The sequence below is a fragment of the Paramisgurnus dabryanus genome, chromosome 5 (genome assembly GCF_030506205.2).
Source record: "Paramisgurnus dabryanus chromosome 5, PD_genome_1.1, whole genome shotgun sequence".
NCBI classification, from domain to species: Eukaryota; Metazoa; Chordata; class Actinopteri; order Cypriniformes; family Cobitidae; genus Paramisgurnus; species Paramisgurnus dabryanus.
In genome coordinates, this window is record NC_133341.1 from 29,702,760 (window position 1) to 29,724,890 (window position 22,131).

Here is a 22,131-nt window from a genome sequence, read left to right on the forward strand (position 1 = left end):
GAACATAAATGTGTGTATATGTGTGCTATCGTAAGTTCTAAAACTAAATAAGTCATGTAAAAAAAAAATAAACAAAATGCAAGCAGCCACATTCATCCATACATTTGGCAGATGCTTGTACCCAAAGCAACTTACAGTGCATTCAAGGTATATATTTATCAATGTGGGTTCACTGGAAATCGAACACAAACGTTTTATCGCTGCTGAAGTGATGCTCTATCAATTAAGCATTTAAATGCAAGTTTATGAAGAGTATAAAGGCAAAGTGAAGTCATCAGATCAGAGCTGCTTATGAGGACCATTGAACGTGAATGACTTTAATTAAAGGAGCCTTCATACCTCTCTAATCTAACCTTCCATTGAAGTGGCTCTCTGTGTGTGTGGGATATATTTGAGCTAGGATTCAAGTGTGTGTGTGTGTTGTGTGTCAACGAGGGAGACACACTGTGTGTGTGCGTCTGTGTCTTTGTAATGAGATCTGCATTTGGCGAGCCGCGTTTCTCCCCGGGCAAACAGAACAGCAGGTTTAGACTCGGCCTGTAAGGCCACAGCGGCTTTCCAAGACTTGGATTAACCCTTGCAGTGACATTCAGCAGAAGATCTGAATGGCGTGGGGCTGCACTTTGATACTAGTAAAAGAAACAAGGCATCTTTTTTCACTGAATGACTGAATGACTGAATATTCTCACACGTTCATTCTGTTTTTCCTCTGCATCTCATTCATTCACTTCTCTTCTGTATGAGAAAGCATGAGGGATAGATCTTCTCCCGTTTCCTGATGCATTGTTCCTTCTGCTCCAGAGAGTTGTAATTCAACCACCCACAAGCCCTCCCTGCGCTCACACGTCTCGCACTTTAACAACCGTATCTTTACCCGACACACAAACCGGTGGCTTTGTGCACCTGAGGCTACCAGGTGTGCTAGCCGGTCTCAGTTTCCTACCTCCAGTTCTCCCACTTCCATACGCAAGACGAATCACATACGAGATCATCTCGAATGTTGCTCCTGAGGTGAACGATGAGCGAGTGATGAAACAGAACCACCAAATCTTGGTTCTCCAAAGCACCTTTTAGTCTTAAATGAACCATTGAATGTCCTAAAAGAACATTAAGCGTGTATATCCGAACATTCATCGGGTTATTTTGCATCTCCCTCTTGTGGCGTACTGTAGGCCCATCTCAATTTTCACTCTGCACTTCTCAATACTCATTTATACCCCCCAAAGTCCTCAACTTCCTCTCAATTAGCAGGTGTGCTAAAACTTTCTTCCCTCTTTCTCTCTTTCTTAGCCCTCCATGTCACTCACAGCTGACCACCTTACCCAACCCCTCTTCACATACACACAGATACCACCCCCTCCGGAGTATAAAAGAGTCTTAAAACTCTGGGATGGAACTTAATCCATGAAAGAAAAAGCGAACAAGAAAAAAAGCCCGCCAAGGGGCTCGGCCCATCCCAGCATGGCACGGCTTTCAAAGAGAAACACACACATACTATTACTGCGTCTGGCAGACACAACATTACACGCTCCGTTCGCATTCTTTCATTTCAGCTCACCGCGACACCCTAAAGAGACGTGCTTATGTATTCCGCAAGTTTCGTTTGGAAAATCACTCTTTCGAATTTCACACGTGATTCGTGAAGATTTTGATTTTAGTTCAGTTGTAAACACAACAAGAAAATACTTTTTGTGAGGCTTCTTTGAACCACACTAGAAGCCTACTCACACCATGAAAAATAAATATAAGTATATAAAGATAAAGTTTTACATTTTGCTCTAAATTTAGGAAAACCGCAGTCCACAACACAACTTTCATGATAAAGATACCAGGTAATCATGTTGGGATTTTTTCTGAGAAATATATATTTATTTATTTTAGATAACAAGCCATAAAACTTTGACAACCAATCAAAATCCACTCAAATTTTACATTTAACGTATAAAACTGCAGCACAAGCACAAGACATACACAATGTTAACAAAGCTAATATTAGTTCTTAAACAAGTTTTTTGTGATTGTTGCGGGCAAAATCCTTGATCTTGCGGCATGTTTTCTTAGAAAATGCGATGGAATATGCGGGATATTCATGTAATTTTATGCAATAGAATTGTGGAAAGTTGCAAAAATTGCGGGAACTTTCAAAAACTGTTTGCAGCTTTTCAGTGATGTTCACATCACATAATCAAATCACTTCATATCCAGTGTTGGGAAAAGTTATTTTTAAAAGTAATGCATTACAATATTTAGTTACTCCCAAAAATATTAACTAATTGAGTTACTCAGTTACTTTTCATGGAAAGTAATGCTTACGTTACTTTTTAGTCTTCTGCTTTACTTTTTCTTGGCTGAGGTTTGATCTCTTTCAGGCCTTGCAGGTGTTTTTTATGACTGAAAAGTTTTGCATTCAAAAATTGCATATTTCATCACAAAAATGTCGAGCTCTGGCCTGCCGCCTTAGTTTTTGACTCAAACTGTTCCCACACAGGCGTGTACGCATAGAGTGCATAATGTGACTACGTTTAGTTTAATTCAGTCCATAATTTTTTTAATAAAAATTAATTAAACAAAAAAAGTAACTTGCATTACTTTTTTGAAAAAGTAACTCAAATATTAATGGGTACATTTAAAAAGTAATGCGTTACTTTACTCGTTACTTCAGACAAGTAATATTATTATGTAATGCACGTTACTTGTAATGCGTTACCCCCAACAATGTTCATAAACGTTCCCATGGCAACAGGGAACATGGCTTCGCTTGTCTGGAGTAAATGCTAAATTTTTCAAGTTCTGCTAAGATATATGTGATGTTTGCTACGAAAATGCAGGAATTATGAAATCATGCAAGCCTGCATATTTTGCGCATGAAAATCTGCAATTTATGCTGCGAAAGTCCAGCGTATTTGAAAAAAATGCAGGCACTTATAAATATGCAGACTTTGGCTGATTATGCGTTGAATCATGCGATCGCATAATCGCGTTTTTCTGGAGGGAATTGTAATATATTTTTCTTTTTAATTATCGTTCTTGGTGTAAACCGGCCTTTAGACACTTTATTCATAATTTATAACATAAATGCGGAGGTGGGAGGTGGCGCTTTGGTCCGCAACGCTCTGCTGATCGCGCGCACGTCTCCACAAACGGTCTCTGTGCGTTGTGCTCGGTGCAGGGAGTGCTCATGGGAGTTGTAGTTTCCCAGTGTCGAATTGCGCATTGGTTATAATTTTGCATAACGTTTAAGAAAACTACAATAAAAAATTTATATTCAACCAGCCAAAGTGGCTAGTGGGACTGGCTGTCTTACCCGCCACAGCCGAAATCTACCCGCATTTGGCGGGTGTTAATGTCAAGCCCTGATCAGGTATATATAAATACACACAAATTCATGTATAATTTTAAGAAAAAAATTGTATTAAGTATTCATATTTATATATAAGAAAAATTATATATAAATATAAAAATGTATATACACTTACCTCGTAAATTAAGAGAAAAACATTTCCTGCCGATAACGCTTTCCTGACGAGTTTTGTGCAAAAATTTATTTAATCAATTTTAAACTCCTGTATGTTGTGATTTTCATTCTAAATCTGATCTCTAACAAAATTCCTTTACAAAAACGTAATTATTTCAGCTTTTTGCACAAAATTTTTTATTTTTGAAGATACCCATATTTAAGAGGTTATAAAAAGAGAAAAAATGAAGATAGGATAAAACTTTTTTTTACCTGTTTTGTTTGTTTGAGAGCAGAGGGTCTGTTCTTTCATTTGATATATTTGTGTGTTTATATATTTATACAATATTTTGTGGCATTTTGTGAAACTTTTGTGAAGATCACAAAAAATGCTGGCTGGCAATTTTTTTAAAGGCTGGAGGGGAAAGAGTTAAATATATACATGCATATGCGTGAATTTATATATACATAATTATTATACACAGTAAACATACATGATGTAAAGTAAAGCTTTTATTCTGCAAATGATTAGTTGCGATTAGTTGTTATGCAGCCCTATTAAGCATATTAAATTAAGACTTAAAACAAATGAAGAGTTTCGTTGCAAAACGAGATAACTCCGTTTTTAAAAATTTTGTCAAAAGATGTTTATTATTATGTTACATTATTATTTTGATTTATGGTGCTACATAGCTGTATTTTTTAAGTTATGAAGGTTTAAATCAAAACAAACCAACTGCAGTTGAATTGATATTAATTGGAATGCACAACCAGAAAACGAGATTTCTGAAAAAAAAAATGGAGTTATCTCGTTTTGCAATGAAACTCTTGAAATACAAATCGGATTCGATAACGTCCCCACACTATATGCAAATATTATAAAAATACAGATGATTTCACTTCTGTGATGATCCTAAAGACTAAAACAGTATGAAAATTCACAACACCACCCTCCCATCTGGATTGTGGGTCTTTCAAACACCTGTATGCTAGTGCTAGTTCATGTTTGGAAAATTAAAAACAAGTAAACAAGTACTGCCTGAGATACCTTCACGGTAACTTATCCATAATCTCTCTCTCTCTCTAACTTCCCTGTTCTTTCTCTATTACCCTCTCTTACCCCCTCCTGTCCTCAAGCTCTTGTCTTAAGCTCCCTGGGTTTCTTTTCTTCTCTTTTTAAATAGAGAGCCAGGACTGTGAAGTCTAATAATGGTCATTTTGCCTCCCATTGAAGGCTGGGTAATTCTGCCAGGCTTCAGTTCACTTTGAAACACATGACACAGGGAGCTTCCCAGTGGCCATGGCAACTCACTCAGTGGGTTCCAAAGCCATGATTTCATACTCGCGGAGGGACGAAGAACCCGCCGACCAATGGAAAGAGGCTCCGCCCAGTGGGAGAGAACCTTTGACACCAAGCAAAGGAAAACCCAGTGAGATAATATCAGCAAGTTGAGGCATACACAAACATAAAAGAGAAACCCCAGAGCTAGGGCCCCATCAGAGCTCAGCGCTTCAAAAACGCCAACCGTCCCCCTTTACCCCTCCTGGTGCTTCTGCATATGTGTTTATAATTAAAACTAAATGTGTGGTTTTCATTAAAGTTAAGGCGTTTTTCATCCTTTAAATCAAAACAAACAAAAACATGGAAAATTTTACAAAACGCATGTATACGCAATTCTTTTTTAACACGAACGTAACAATGAACAATTTTATTTCCATTATTACACTTGGTTAAACGACCTGGAATCTGTACTTTTTTCTCTATATCGCCATCTTTGTTTGAAACATAGAACTGCAGGTTACTTTACATACTCATCTTTACGTGGGTTGAAATCAAATGTCGTAAAACTAACATTTCGTAACTTAATTTTGTATCATTATTATAAGCTAACCATTTCAAATCGAAGTAAATAAGGAGACTTTGTATTTATCTATACAAAGGTATTGTACACAGTTCACACACATGATGTAAACAAAAAAAGTCTGTTATAGATTAATTGCGATTAATTGTTATGCATCCCTAGTTCATGTATAAAATTATTGTAAAGTGTTACAAAAAAACTGATAGTCATCTCAAGTATTTGACAAGTTGGCTCATTCGTATGAATGTGTACAAAGTGAATCGTACAAAAACATACGATTATCAAAAACAATAACGAAACCTCCTAACCCCAACGTCACAGGGGCAAAAGCAAATCATACGAAATTAATACGAAATAGCACCCTCGTACACTACGTACGAATTGCCATGAAAAATAGTACGAGTTCAACTTGAAGTATCCAGACATAAGCTTCCACTTTGACAACATGTTTTAACTCTTGTCTTATAGTCTCGACTCTTAAGGTGACCGTACAGTCAGGCAGCAGGTGGGTGGAGGAGCTACAAGCGGCTTCTGGCCCACATCAGGATTTCACTTCTCTCCAACTATTACAGCTCACACACACCACATGTTTCAGCTCATAAAAGAGTTCATCAAACGGCGACATGTGAGGAAACGCACGTGTGCATGGATCTACACCTGCTAGTTAAACACTTTCTCTCAAACATGTTCACAAATTTATAACAGAAAACCAAGGACTAGCCCTGGTCAGATTGTCTTCCTAACCCTAAATTCTGTGGTGGTACAATATGGTATAGTTATTTATAGAATTTGATATATACAACAATACCTAACATTATTGCATCACATAACATTTATTACAATTACATTACACATGCAATAAGCTTTAAGCTTTAATTGGAGTAGGGGAGTGCGGGGCACAACCTAACGCTTTTTTGGTTTTGGCTCAATAATTCAAAAAATATTTGAGTTTGATTAATTATATTTTTACACAAGCAACACACACATCTTTGCTACAAATTAACATTTTAAGTTAGTTTCTAGTACTTACCATTCTTGGACAATTACACCAAACGTGACAGAAGTGCAAACGTTACAACTTACCCCATAGGTGGGGTTAATTGTATAAGGCAGGGGGTTAGTTGTAACACTTGCTAAAAATTAAGTTTGCAGGCAAATATTACAATACTATTTTGTCTACTTGAAGTGGATATTGTTTATATATCGGTCTATAATATACATGTATCTACACTGTATTCATTCATCCAGCCCTTTTCTAACAATAGTTCAATTATGGATACAAAAGTCTAAATATGTGAGAAAAAGCAGCACAATTATAACAATTTTTTTTTTATATGTGACCCAGTCTGTAATAACCATATTACGGTTTCAAAAATACAATTCTGAGATAATGAGCACCAAAGTCTGATTTTAGCCATTCATTTCATTATGATTTCAATCTTTGACGTGACCTTATTCAATCAATATTAAAGATATGAACAAAAATAAATTTGAGACATGATTTTTGATAAGATAGGCACATTTATTTGGTTGGCAGCAAGCAATCATTCGTGTTTAAAATAAATGGCAAGAATTACGCTAACATGAGTGGTTTTCATATCGTAAGTGTTACAATTAACCCCGCTGGGTCAAAATATTTTCAAGCCCACCAAAAAAAGTTGCTAAGAGCTGCAGACATTTTTCAAAACGATGCTATGTTTTAGTCAACAAGACACTGATTAACTCTTTCCCCGCCATTGACGAGATATCTCGTCAATTAAGAGAAAACGCTTCCCCGCCAATGACGAGATTTTCCGTCTTTCCGCAATACCGCTATTATCCACCAGGTGGCGCCCTTCCGCAACTTTTTAAAACCGGAAGTATTGCCCTATGGCAAGCTGCTGCATGTCCGTGTCTGTTTTAAAGATCGCTCTGGATGGGATCTCTATGAAAAGTCCGTCACAAAAATTGAATTATTTTTGCTTTTTGCTCAAAATATGGTGTTTTTGCAAAAACCTACCCATATTCAAAAGCTGATTGCAAAAGAACCACTAAAGGTAGGATGAAACGTTTTTTTTTTTTTTTTAAAGCAGAGGGTCTGTTCTTTCATTTGGTATATTGTATGTTTATTTATTTAAAGAAGAACATTTTCTGGAAGGCATTAAACTTTGGTGAAAATCATGAAAAACGCTGGCGCTGGCTGGCAACTTTTTTTTAAAACGCTGGCAGTGAAAGAGTTAATATGACATAGCATTGGATTTGGTATCTTACACACCTAACTTAGAAACTGAGAAAAAATATATATGATGAAAAAACTGTACTTGCATGCCACCAAAACACTCATTCATCAATAACTGAAAACATTATACATTTCCAATAATTTGCAGGAGATCCGTCTTTTGGCAGCATGAAAAAAATACCTGAAAATCAAAACTTTCAACCTCGTGCAACAATGTAAACAGTCCGTGTTACAACTAACCCCACGTTAGTTTTTGCCCCGCGCACCCCTATATCACACCGGTACAATATCCTGGTAATAGTTTCAAGCATACCATGGTACATGTTGGAACAAACATGGTAAACCGTGGTACTACTTCCACTTTTTCATAAGTGAACAAGAAAATGTACATTTTGAGGCCATATCCACACACACACACACACACAATTCTGTGTGGACTGATGCAATGGGAGGACTCAGTATGTGGTCAGATGAAAGAACAGAACCCCTTCATCAGCTTTGCATGTGTCAGAACAGAGCACTGTTTGAAAGAGAGGATATCATGCTGGCAAAGAGACAAAAAAGGCAGAAAGAGAGACCAACAAACAGATCAAGACCTACAATGGAGCAGGGACCTGCTGGGAAAGCATAAAGTATATTCACCAAAGAAACAAACAAAACCTCCTCGCTTCACATGATACTGCAATAAGAGATCAAAGAGTTTAATAGCACTGTGCATTTTGGCTCAATCTTCAGTGATTAACATGTGCACCTTGCAATGTTACATGAATAAATCATTATGGAACCAAAGGTGCCCAATAAGCTTTCCAAAATTAGGAGATGTATCTGGTCATGTCATTAACATGGGACCTAGCATAAGCATCACATCCTATAACCTTCTAGTCCCCAACGGCCCCTGAGAAACCCAATGCTCATGGTAGTGGACTGTGCAAAGTCATAACCAGCTTTGTATTTGGTACAACATTGGAATGAGTCTAATGTAGATGAGAATGGAGGGAGAAAAGAGGAAGCAGGAAAGGTGGGAGGTGAGCAGAACGATGGCTCTCAGTGGACAGAGACAGGAAATAGAGGAAGAAACTGTGTACATACATGTGTCAGCGGGGCAGATCCGTCAAGACCTTACACAAATCAGAGAAGCCCACATGACCTTCTCACTAACACACACAAACCGAGCGGGGTCAAACAAACCTATGCCAGTTCACACTTACAGCATATGCACTAAATACTGAAAGAAAGAGACAAAATTCAACCACTAAGTGATTTTAACGTACATACATTGTAAAAAGCATGCTCTAACAAAGTATGTACAACTGTAGGTACAGATGAAAAGCAAAAAGAGTAAACAAAGGAGAGAAATAAAAATGGCACATGGGTGGCACAGCAGGGATGGACTGGCACAAGCAGGTCAAGGGGAAACTGGTGGCACTGGGCAGACACTGGTGCCCAGCTGAGCAAGAGTTTATATCAGAGCCCCGATTATGACAGCAGACCCTCCAATTATAGCACTGGCACAAAAGAAGCAAATTATGTTTTTCCATCTCATTACTATGAAAGGAAAAAAGCTGGAATGTGTTTACCCCGATCCCCTAATTTGAACTTTCCGTAAAACACGTTGAGCAATATTACGATAAATTTTCAGACAATGCTTTTGTGTTTTGCTTTATGCTAAGCTGAAACTTCAACTGAGGTAGGTTTGCACATCAAAGAACTGTTTGCATACTTTAAACTACATCCATTTATGTTCATTGCCAAATCTATTAACAGCAAAGCAACATATCAAAGCGGCATATTGTGCTTGTGATACTGGTAAGAGGCTAATAACAGATCAAGAACACACATCTAGGATCAATAACAAAGTGCATGCGAATTCATGCTAGTTAAAAAAAGATGTTAATGAAAACCAAAAACTGAATGTGCGATTTTATCTCAACATTAATAGAGTTTCAAAACATGAGTATTAAAGGGATAGTTCACCCAAAAATAATGTCATTAATGACTCACCCTCATGTCGTTCCAAACTCAGTTTAAGATGTTTTATATTTAATCCGAGAGCTTGTTGACCCTTCATTGAAAATCTATGTACGGTATACTGTCCATGCCCAGAAAGGTAATAAAAACATCATCAAAGTAGTCCATGTAACATCAGTGGGTCAGTTAGAATGTCTTGAAGCATCGAAAATACATTTTGGTCCGAAAAAAAAAAATTACGACTTTATTCAACATTGTCTTCTCTTCTGCGCCTGTTGCAAAGTGCATGCGCGAGACTAAAGTCACATGACTGCAGTGACGTGGATGACGTGTTATGCTCAGACATGTTTGCAAAGAGTTTTTTCCCCAAACTTATAGCGTGTCTCCCTCAGACTGTAAATGAAGCCCGGGTCTACAAAAACAAAACAAAACAACAGCTGGGGCGCACCACATAACACGTCAGCCGTGTTGTACGTCATTTGCGTCACCGTAAACCATACACAGATTTTCAATGAAGGGTCAACAAGCTCTCTGACTAAATATAAAACATCTTAAACTTTGTTTCGAAGATGAACTGAGGTCTTTTGAGTTTGGAATGACATGAGGGTAGGTCATTAATGACATCATTTTCATTTTTGGGTAAATTATTACTTTAATAAGTTTCCTTAAGTAAATAAAAGCTCAGCCAATTTAAAAAATCCTTATTAAATTTTAACCAAAACCATGCTGAAAACATCCCTACATCATTTTTGGTTTAAAACTGAGAATTATGACATCATAGAAACATGGTCATGTGACAAAATCTGGGTCATATATGATGCTAGCTCTTGCACAAACCCTATGCAACAAGAGTTATGACCAAACTTCCAATGCAACTTTTTCTAACAATGAATCGCGTTATATCGGCAAAGACGATTATGAACAGACCTCTGAACAGATAAGTAAACAAAAAAGCACTCATTCATGATATCCTTACCTTTCCCAGTACAGTGAGGCAGCTGGGGTCCAACTCGGGTTGTTCCAGTTTGACCACGCCCACCCAACCATATTCATACAAGTCCTCTTCATCGTTGTTGTTACACAGGCCCAAAGGGTGCATCTGCAAGACAAAGAAAAACCACAAAAGTTTAATGCCTCAGTCCAAATTGAATCCACAATAACACAGGTACGCGCCCATACCCAACCCATCCCCAATTTATTATCGGAAATCACTGCAAAAAAAGTAAATTAGGCAAACTTAGTCACCATGATGAGCAATGTTTTGGCAAAGGTAAAGCAGTGTGAAGGTGATCATTTAAAATCATGTCAACATCTTTGACATATTCCCTAAAGGATAAACACTAAAGAGTCACCCTTCAATATACTACACAAGTGGGCACCTTTACATAACAGGTAATAACTTTTACTCATGTTATTGCACCATAGCTCCACTTCCTTTGACTAACTGCCCCACATTGAAGGGCCAACACCCACACCCTAGAAAAGATCTGAAACTCCAAAAGCAAGGAACGGGCAAATAAAACTGCCAGAGAGGAAAAAAACTGTTGTGGGAAACTTTATCTGATATCATGAAGATCCTCCTGGTTTGTGCCAACTCCCTATCAGTCTTTGAGATGAAAGTGTGAAGTTGCATTTGATATGTTGAAAACTGACAACATGCACAAGATAAAACCCTCTTAAAAAGAGAAAACTAGGTTAAAGATTATCAAATGATTACATAACTATTCAACACAGCCACACATTGTTTGAGGATAGATCTTTATTAGTTTATTGGTACTATTAGCTTTATTAGAGAGTTATTACACAGAAATATTGCAGGATGTTTTATTAAATGACTCAAACATTAGTCGTTCGAGTGGTTAGCTTTGAAAGCACAATGAAGATAAAGGCTGAAATATATTTTTGAGGAGATATAAAAGTACAACTAATTAAATACCTTTGTATTAGAATATATGTCTGACACCTATGAGCTTCTGGGTAAAACATTTAGGAAAAGTCCCTCCAAATGGAAACAAATTGGATTAACCCTATGAAAAGCTGATTATCATCTTAACTCGGGCATCAAAAGCCACGTCAGGTCCCAAGAGACCATGGATTCGGCATTTATGTTTGCAAAACTGATGTGATGTTTTATCCCACTAGACTGACAATATAGCTGCTTCATACTGGTTTGCATTGTATTAAAGAGGCTTTTGTAGGTTTGTCTCCGAGTTGGGGGTGACCTCTGTTGCCTGTTCAATAATTCTGGATTTGAGAAACTGTGCTTAAATGATCTCTTCAGTGCCTTGCATATCAATTGTGCTAATAGCAAATGTGCTATCTTGGGAAAGTCTGAAATAGTACACAAGTTTAAAAATCTTTTACAATCTGTTGCAAAAACATTTGTTTGCCTACTCTCGACTAGATGTAATATATCTGCCTTAAGCATTTTTTTACGTGTACATGAACGTATGCGCACGGTCGAACAAACAGATTTGCAAAGCATAGTTTAGTTTATTTGACAGACGTCCGACGCATGTGCAACAAAATGCAATGCATCTCCTGGGTACATACTCCAATTTCCTGTATGCACAAACATGTGAAATTTGAGAAGTTGATGATGAGGCCAGCAGAAAAATATTTCAATAAAGGACCAATAAGGAACATAAAAACTGAGATTTCAACTACACCTGTGATCATGTGCACACCGCAAATTGCATTTTACAATGCACATGCACACAATACTTGTTAAAGCAAGCACACACATAATCATTCCCCCAAAATCTGCCCAGGAAGATTTCCCAGGAGGCGCCTACAACTGGCTACAGGGCAGGTTGCACACATTTCTGTGGCCCTGTGTCCTCTACTGCAGTGGTTCTCAAACTGGGGGCCGCGAAAAGGTGACGGGGGGCCCCAGTTTTATGACATTTTATAAAATACATTAATTTATCATGAATTCTGTGTTATTAAACCTAAAAAAATAAGGCTACTTACCAACATCACTACTTTGTATAACTTAATTTGTTTTGTTTAATTAAAATGTTACATTTAAGAAGTTTTTTGTCATAATTTTTTTTGGGGGGGCCGCAAAGGAATTGCACCATAGACAAAGGGGGCAACAAGCAGAAAAAGTTTGAGAACCACTGCTCTACTGAAATTTCTTTCCTATGGTGTGGCCATCTCTTCTTAAAAGAAACTTTTACTTAAATATTAAGGTTTCAAAAGTCTTATCACTCATCCTCATGCCATGCCAGCTGTATATGACTTCCTTCCAACCATCATACATTCATCATTAAAGCAATCCAAACGAATCTCACAGGCTGAGATTGTAGGTTTCATCATGAGACACGTAATAACCAATAAGATTCAAAGTTATCAACTTGACACCATATCTGAATTTACAGCACTGATTTCTATGTTTAAGGGCGGTTAACATTTAGGTGAGGAATCAGCAAGTCTGTTATTAGAAACCGGGTGTACTTTATGACCCAGGAGTAAGTTGCACGACACCTGCGCTCACAGCAATCGCAAAAGAAACAAAGTAGAGAGGAGCTATAAACTCATCAGATTACATAATTTAATGGAAAAATTTATATAAAAGATGAATCTGTCTGTCTAAAGAAATATTAAGTAAACATGTGTCAATACAACTAGATTTTCCTAAATTTCAAGATTTTTGGAATTTAAATTCAATCAAGCACTGCATCACAAATACATGGAAGCTAGTGTTGGGCCATTTTGAGAAATAATTTACTCATGTCTTTATTTGTTTATTTTATACTCATTTATGACAAGCTACTTGATTGGCGGACAAAAAAAGCTGATTTACTTTAATGGCAACACTGACACGACCGCAACTTCACTTCTTAAAACTGATGTCATTAATCCGAGCGTGTCAATAAAGTCCAGGTGCTCTGAAAAATTCTAGCATGCCAGGAAGCAGGAACAACACACTCACTGGTTTTAAACCCTTGCGCACCTAACAACCTCTCTAGTGCAGGGATTCCCAAAGTGTGGTGCGCGACTAAGATGGCGGCGCTACCGGAAAGTATTTATTTTCGCTTATAAAGTTTTAAATATGGATATTTCTCCAACAACACTGCGCGGATTACCCTCAGAAGACCTTTGTTTACCCATCCTGGAGCCGTTTGGATTTAATTTGTGAAGGATGGACGCACTTTTTTTGGACTTGAAGGTCGTGGACCCCGTAACATTACATTTAATCAACTGAAAGATCTAAAACATTTTCTAAAATATCCGAAAATGTGTTTGTCTGAAAAACGATAGACATATGCAACTCGGACAGCTTGGGGGTGAGTAAATCATGGGTTTAATATCATTTTTGGCCGAACTATCCTTTTAATGTAAAACTATGATTATAATAAAAATAACTATCGCCAACTATCGTCATGAAAGCCCGTTATCGGCAATATGTCTGACGATCTGCGATACACAATGTTGGTGTGGTTAACCTTTGCTCAAGTAGTGTGCATGACAACAACAACAACAATCTAGGGGTGGGGAATACAGCCTCAAAATTATATCATGATATTTTAGAATTTTTGCGGTAATGATATTTATGACGTTCTAAAAAATTATGGAAAAGGAGGGCATTTTCCATCCAATGAGCTGTCATTGATGACTACCTAATTTGAAGTTTAAATCCAATGTCATAAGGTGGCAGAAGCAGCATTAAAGTGCAGTAGTAGTGACACAATCACACAGCATGAGTCAAATATAAACAAAGTACAAACTTGAAGTGAAATGGTATAAAAAAAATTCACAGATTTTCAGTAATTTTCACAGATCCCAGTAACTTAAGTCATTAGCTAACAATTTAAAATTTAAATATTCAAATTATTTTACATGTATGTGCACTTTTGTTCGCATAAACATCAAATAAATAAAATTAACATTAATCATGGCACATTTGGGGTCATGAGAAATGTGAATCCAGTTCAGATAAAACACAAGTGAATAAATAAGATTTTCATATAAACACAGGAGAAATCAGCAAGTCATCTGTCTGTGTCTATGGTCTGTATGGTGTGAGAAATCGGGTGTACTTTAGGACCCAGTAGCTGGAGATGCCCTCGCGCCTCTCGCTAAACAAACAAACAGGGTAAAACGGAGCTTTAAACTCATCAGATCACATAATTTAATGGAAAATGAATAGAAAAGATTGATCGGTCAGATTTAATTATCCAGTAAACGTGCGTCAGTACAACTAGAATGTAAACATTTGTGAACATCTTTGGCCGCACATCACCCGCTGCTAGTCTCTCTGCATTAGAGAACGTAAATGCGACAAACGTCATTGCATCGCTATATCATGATATGACATTTTTTATATCATGTTAAAAATGATACCGGTATTATAATGAACGGTATGATATGGCACACCCCTACAACAAGCTATCGTCCGGTGATGTGTACGCAAATATATTTTTCTTTTTTATTATATAGTAGTAGTAGTAGTATACTTTATTGTCCTCGAAAGGAAAATTGTTTTGGACTACAAATTGCTGCATTACCTAAATATAAACTAAATACAATAGACAAGTAAAAGGATAAAAAAAAAAACAATTTGTTAAACAGACACACAGATACAGGTACAAAAGAGTTCTAATATCATTCTTAAAGAGTTCTTATTTTTTTTCACAAATGTATTGTTTTACATCCTAAAACATAACCCACTGGAGTCATTTGGATTACTGGATTTTTAGGATGTCTTAATCATACATCTAAAAAGGTGATACATAATTCACATTCACATACAATAATTTTACATTTGACTTCTTCCTTTTCACCCCTAATGTCGCCCGATATCATTCGAGTTGGTGCAGCAACACAATCAGCGAGAGCATTTCCTATAAATACCAAACATTTCAAATTGTCGGGCACAATTTATTTATCCTTTGATCATTGAAACATGTTACATACCCTTAATATAGTACATGTAAAAGAAAATTATCTAATGAAGATACACACAGCCTTTCAATCATTCCTTTAAATTTGTTTGATGCATTAAATGCATTTGGTAAAACTTGTCAGGGTTTCAAAGCAGCATGTGTGTATGTGTTTCTGTGTCTGCTTGCTGCCAAATCATAATGCAAGAGGAGGCCAGCTTTAACTTTAAAATCAGTTTACACGCTTGGTATCTTTCAATGCATGAAACGCCAGTATAGATTGTGCAAGTACTCAACATTTCTGACAATCTAGTGGATTGGTGGAGACATGTATTTCTGGAGGGGTTGCAATTCAATCTAAAAGCAACAAGTTAATAGTTTCCTTCGTCTGAAATGCCTTCCATGAGAAGGGAGACCCAGGAGCCATTACTGAACTGCAATCCTATAATTACAGAAGCCGAAATGCTTCAAAACGAGATGATAAATGATTGCATGCATAATAAATTACAAAGTAGCATTATAAAAACAAACTATATGAACTTTATGGTATTGTACGTTTCAAATCAACTATAAAAAAACAGTTGACCCCAAGTCTGCAGCACCAAAGGACACTAAACAGAGCTCGTCTAAAATCAAACCGCCAGATAGTGGCCTAAATGTTCTGAAAACACAGAGCTCTTATCATTAAAGCTGACCTAAAGTTGTTGATACACACAGAGCAAGCCTTCATGGATCATGGCTGCGGTCCAGTAGTACAGAACACAGAACAGATGAGCCACAAGCATGGCATTTAGGTCAAGGCTAGTATCAATTTCACCCACAACAATCAAAATGCCCAGCTAGCACTGCTATCAAAAACCACTTCATATCCCACTATAAAACCACTTCAATCTGCTTCGGATGCATGCGACAATTCTTTTTCCCTGCTTATTCATTTACGACCTTCGATAACTGAAGATAAAAGCAACTTTACCGCAGCTATAATTTGACATGGAACAAATATATGAAGGCAGCAAGTCCATCGACTTCAAGCTGTGAAAATCGTCTTCTGTGCACCACAAACAGGGGCAAATTCAAAACTCCTTTCTCATGCTGCTGATCTCACCAACCCATACCCCCCCGTTCCACAGTTCTGACCCTGTGCCTGTCACCCAGCCCCACCCCCCCGCTACGGGAGTACGGAATGGTTCCTGGAATAACAGACCATCCTGCCAGGAGAGGTGGGGGAATGTTTGATCAAAGCCACAAGTGGGCTACAAATCCCCCACCCTCCTTCCCGGGCCCGCGGCCACTTAGAGAAACTCTGTGCTTGGCCGGAGCTCTCAGGGCAGCTTTTCAAACAAGGCCAAGAGCCTTTCAAACAAGCAAGAGTGCTGAGAGCACTACAGTCATGGGCCGCACTGAGCCGAGCTAGCGAATGCCATGTGCACGGCTGTTGGCTTCCCAATCGGTTGTAGTTTATTGGTGGACGGAGATTTCCAACACAGTTTTGGAAAAGGCACCAAAGTCATAGTGATCAATGAAACATCAGCGGATTAAACGTATAGCTGAAAGTCACTTTGGATAAAACATCTGTTAAATGTATAAAATCTTTTATGAAAAATACCATCAAAAATCCTAGACTATGCATTTCAGTCCATCAGGTCTCCAAAAATGCAAGTTCTCCATGGTCCTGAAAAGAGACAGAAAGCATTTCACGCCAGAATCTGAAGCTTAACGCCATCCAATACCAACATAGCCACACCCCCTGGCGTTGACCAGAAGGTCAGATACTTAAACCGGACTTTATTCTCTCGTACCAGTCGATCCATCTCAGCTGTTACATATCTACAACATTTCCTCATCTGTAAAACTGGAAGGCCCTCTTGTAATAAAATGCCCGCACATAGTGGATAGAGCTTTGCATCAGGTAAACATGGCAACCCAGCCAATTTCCTTTTGGCGCTGGTCGCCTGAACTCCCACCTACTATCCAAACAGAGGATGTACTCGCAGACTCCAACACTATTTTGGTTTGTCTATCAGAAGAGTGTGAAATACTGAAAGGGACAGATGCCTACAGCTTCTGCCCAGTCTGCCCCGGTCTATTTATCTTTCTCCTCCTCTCTGCCTTTCATCCTCCAGCCATAAAGCTGTCGGACATTTATAATCTCACATGCCGGTTCAATGCGTGTCTCATCTGCAAGTGCAGCAGTAATGCAGTTTCACGTTTACACGCTCCTTGCAGAATCTACATTTACGTTCATGCATTTGGCAGATGCTTTTATCCAAAGCGACTTGTTGCGCATTTTGACTGTCTGTGTTGCCTTTGGTTCGAACCCATGACCTCTGCGTTGATAATGCAATCCTCGACCAACTCACCTTAGGAAACCAGATACTTTGCAATGTGACTGTCATGGGTTCTATTCACATGTACTGACAAAAATGTACAGATTGAATGAAATGCAAGTTGCTTTGGATCAAAGCAAACAATTGTATATATTCTGCAAGGGGTGTGCGAACCTACGGGCACAAAGTCAGAACATGCAAGTCAAAAATATTTCAATATGCAATTTAAAAAGTGGAGGAGGAGAGGTGGAGGATCTTGGCGGTTTGATTGCTTGTGTCTTCTCGTTTCCCAAGTTCTGGAAATAACTTCAAAGGGAATCGCAGCCTTGAAGAGAGCACAGATAGAGTTACAGTGTGGCAGCTGGAGAAGCATTGCAGGTGGGGCATGCGCTCTGACGGTGTAATATTATCTTATAAAGGGAGACTGGGCCCTTTTTCAAAGGAGGCGACTTCCTCTCCTTTGTGGTCGTGACAAAAACGATGGTACGACAGTTGCAAAAGTCACCTCTGGCCAACAAAGCCCCTGACAACTTGTGCTCAGGAACCATATATTAAAGCACATACCGTGAAAGCGGTGACATCATAAGGCACCAACCACAAGCATCTTTGGCTTGAGGTATAAAGAACAGGTTCCCTAACATCCTGCCAAGTCCAACCGTGCCTTTTCTTTTTGCATGGTGAAAACAACCACATCTCTGTACAACCGTGAGTCCTGGCCTCGCAGTCGCCCCGAAAACCATCAGCGCAGTGTTCCCTTGGTGACAACGTAAGCAAACAAGAAGTGCAATTTAGACCATAGCGAACACTTAATATCATGTCAATACTGAAATATGCATTATCAAGCCCCTCGGGTGAACGGCTTTAGCAGAAGGGAAATGACTGGAGGGTCTATAAACAGACTGCGAGTAGAGATTGAAACCGTCAATGGTTTGAAGAAGTTCCATTACAAGTCAAGCACTCAAAATACAACACCACAACAGCAGAAACATGGAAACCAAAAGGTTATGGTAGTGTGCTAGTGATGTAAAATCAGTGATTGAAATCAAACTTTACGAATTGTAACGAACTGCATTCAATAAACAACATATCCTGTATTTGTCTATTTTACAGCAAACTATAGCGTATCACATTGGATAACAATGAGCATGGATTGGCGTAGCCCGCTTTGGGTACAAAGTGAAAAATATTATCTCCCTTATCGATATCCAACTGAACGACAGGACACATGATGTTGGGAACGAACAAAATAATCATTTTCACAATGTAGATCATTGCACCAAACAACAAAACTTTATCAGCTCACTGCCACTATAATGAATCTGCCTTTAAGCATCATATCACATGATTTGTGACATCAACATGCACACTTGGCGCCTGTCACACTCCAACCTTTAGGCGCAAAACAACAAGCATTCATCAAGGGTTAACCGGACATGATTTATGAACATGGCAGGCAAAAGTGCAAGCCAGAATACCAGCAGAACTGCTCTTGAAGTTCAAGAGGCGGGTAAATCTGTGCCCGGGAGGATTGTAGTCATCAACACCTAACCTTACTGATGCCTTTGAAGTACCTCCCTCCCTTTGAACGTCCCGGCAAAGAGGAATGCCTGCGCAGGGCACTTGGAAAGCCCCCAGAGTTGTGGAATGTGAAGCAAGCCGCTGCCCAGCCTGCTGGAATGCGATTAGAGCGCTGGAACGGACCGGGGCTCCCGAGCCAAGGAATGGCTGCCATCACCAATGGCAAAGCACCGACCTCCGTATTACAAAAATATTTCATAGAGAAAAGCAGTTAGATGCACTGGATGAGAAAAGTGCTTGGGACAGAAGAGACAAAGTGGGAAAATGCCAAAGAATAAGAACCAGCATACGAGCTGAGAAAATGCTAAGAACTTGAATACCATAATGATGTTGGAATAAATGCACATTGACATTGGAGAAAAGTGTTATATGCAAAACAATAATGCTTTGTAAAAGTGTGTAAAAGCAATTCAATTCAAATCAAATATATTTAAAAGCTGAAAAGTATATAATTAAAATGCATGCTTCACATTCTTTCTCAATAAAGAAAGCATCACTGTCTCGCTAGTCTCTGAATCGCCTTAAAACTTGACTAGATATAACTTTTTGGAATAGTGAAATTATTTAGGTATTGCAAACCATCGTTATATGCATATTGCGATATGCACATCTGTGATATTTCTATGTAACTTGCAGCTCTAGAATCTTTGGTATAATTGTGCAGAAGGTGGCTGCAGACCATCGAAGATAAATTACAAGTAGGGTTGCTTAATGATTAATCGTGATTAATCTATTGCAGAATAAAGGTTTTTATTTACATCATATATGGTTGTACTGTGAACTGTGATAATTATGTATATATAAATATACACACATGCATGGGCAAAAGAGACGGATTAAAAACACCAAATGTAAACAGGAATGTGTGTCTCTCTCATCCACTTATAATCCAATCGACCAAAGCGCGTCTTAATACAAGGTGTTAAAATATTGTGAAGAAACGGCGTGATTGCCGCCACATGAACTGAGATACTGACTGAAGTGAAGGGGGTAGGGATTAGCTGGTGTCACTACAGTGAGCGACCTGGGTCGCCATTAGCAACCAATAGAGCGCGCTCTGCTGCACAAACAAGTACTTACATCTTTCAAAAGCATTTAATGTGTTCTGTAAGAAACGTTCATATCGGCTGCATATCTGCGGCTTATACGCTGATACAGATATATCTAAAACAGGCTCATGTCGGCCGATAAAATCGGCAAAACGATAAATCGGTCGGGCTCTACATATTACTTACCCATGCATTAAAATAAATACATTGCCATCTTCAAGTGTTTGTTTTTAGGGGGAAAAACCTGGATGCGTACTGTACATGTGGTCTGAACAATACTATTTATATACGCGTTCTCTCTCACACACATACTACACATCGAACTTAACGTCTTACCACTCTACAAAGTGCTTGGCTATTGACTCGGCTTTTAAAAAGGTAGAAAGTAAAGCTGGAGATGACTGGGCTGATCCGGAGAGCTCTTGCTTTAAAGGTCAGCAATGTATAGGCAGTCTTTATCATGCTCTACTGCATCCCTTCACTTGCATGCAATGGCACTTGCATGATGCATGATGAACAAAACATGAGGATTGAACTCCGTAAACATGCACTGTGATAACAACTATCAATGCTGTGCTAGAAAACAGCAACACATTGCGTTCTATTCTCAATCACGACTGCAGCGATGCACGTCAGAATGGGTTCTGGCTCGTGCTTTTTCAACCTGTTTTCAAAGAAAGCAAAAACAGAGTTTCCCAAGAGACAAACCAGTCAAAATACCCACCCTTTCCCTGACAACCTCACACATGCATAACTCGACCGCAAGCTTTACCCTCCACCCCTCTACACACACATAAAGCCTGGCTCGGCCGCAATGCAACTGACTGAGGTCATTCAGCACGCCATCAAAGGGAGGATCGCAACAAGTGGCTCCTGTGCCAATGCCACCTGTCAATCACAAAAATGGGTGGAGTATCCCTCAGCCAATCCCTGGCAGATCCTTTAAAGCTTACTCTAGCCTCTGGACTCGCTCGGTCTCAAGTTGCAAAGATAAATGCTAGTTGAATGATAGGATTCAAGAATGCGCGGCCATGGAAAACGATACACTTCAGAAGCCAAGTGTGTATTCGGCACCTCCGCGGAATCATTTACTCAAGCATTCCCTCTGGCACATCCGAGGGTACGCTCCGGTTTATGCTAACCAGCCCCGCTATGCCAATAACTTAGATCGAGTTTCTGTTGCCTTAGCTTTGTTTTCTTTTGGAAGGTCTAACAGAGGTTACCTTTCCCGAAGAAAACTCTTTATTTCCAGGTCACAGCCTACGGTCTGATTATCCACACAGGGATAGAGTAAAGAGCACGGAGCATTTTGAGTCAACATGTGGATTGAATTGAAAGTCACGCCCAATTTCATTATGCTTGCATTCAAAGTATGCGAGGACATAAGGCAATAATCTTTTAATGAGGCATGACTTGCAGAGTACAGTTTCTAGAATTTCCATAAATCTCCAGAGCACTGGATCCTGATACCAACAGCCTTTTACCCTTCCTCAATGGATCTCTCTGACGAGAAGGCCCTATTAGTGTTGTTGAGTTTTTTCCACTTCCTCTGCCTTCATGCTCAAAGGAAACGCAATTCCAGAAACTGGCTTGGCTCGACGATATTCCAGAGGTACTAAAAGCATAAAAACAAAGTCAAGCCGTTTCCTGGGGTTATGAGTGCATGACAAGGAAAGGCAGGTAGTTTTTGGGAACAGCCAAGGCTTCTGGTATATTCCTTACGGGAGAACTTTGGATGCGAAACATAGGAGTACCGGAAGCTATTTGGAAACACTTCAAAACAAAAA

At 38.8% G+C, this 22,131-nt stretch overlaps 1 protein-coding gene across 1 annotated transcript in view; it reads right to left on the minus strand.

Annotated features, from left to right (window-relative positions):
• The window catches only part of znrf3 (zinc and ring finger 3), a 78,407-nt gene that overhangs the window by 27,985 nt on the left and 28,291 nt on the right, over positions 1–22,131 (minus strand). The window contains exon 2 of the mRNA XM_065250845.2: positions 10,479–10,601. Within this exon, the coding sequence (XP_065106917.1) occupies positions 10,479–10,601 (123 nt within the window). The remainder of the gene's footprint in view (positions 1–10,478; positions 10,602–22,131) is intronic.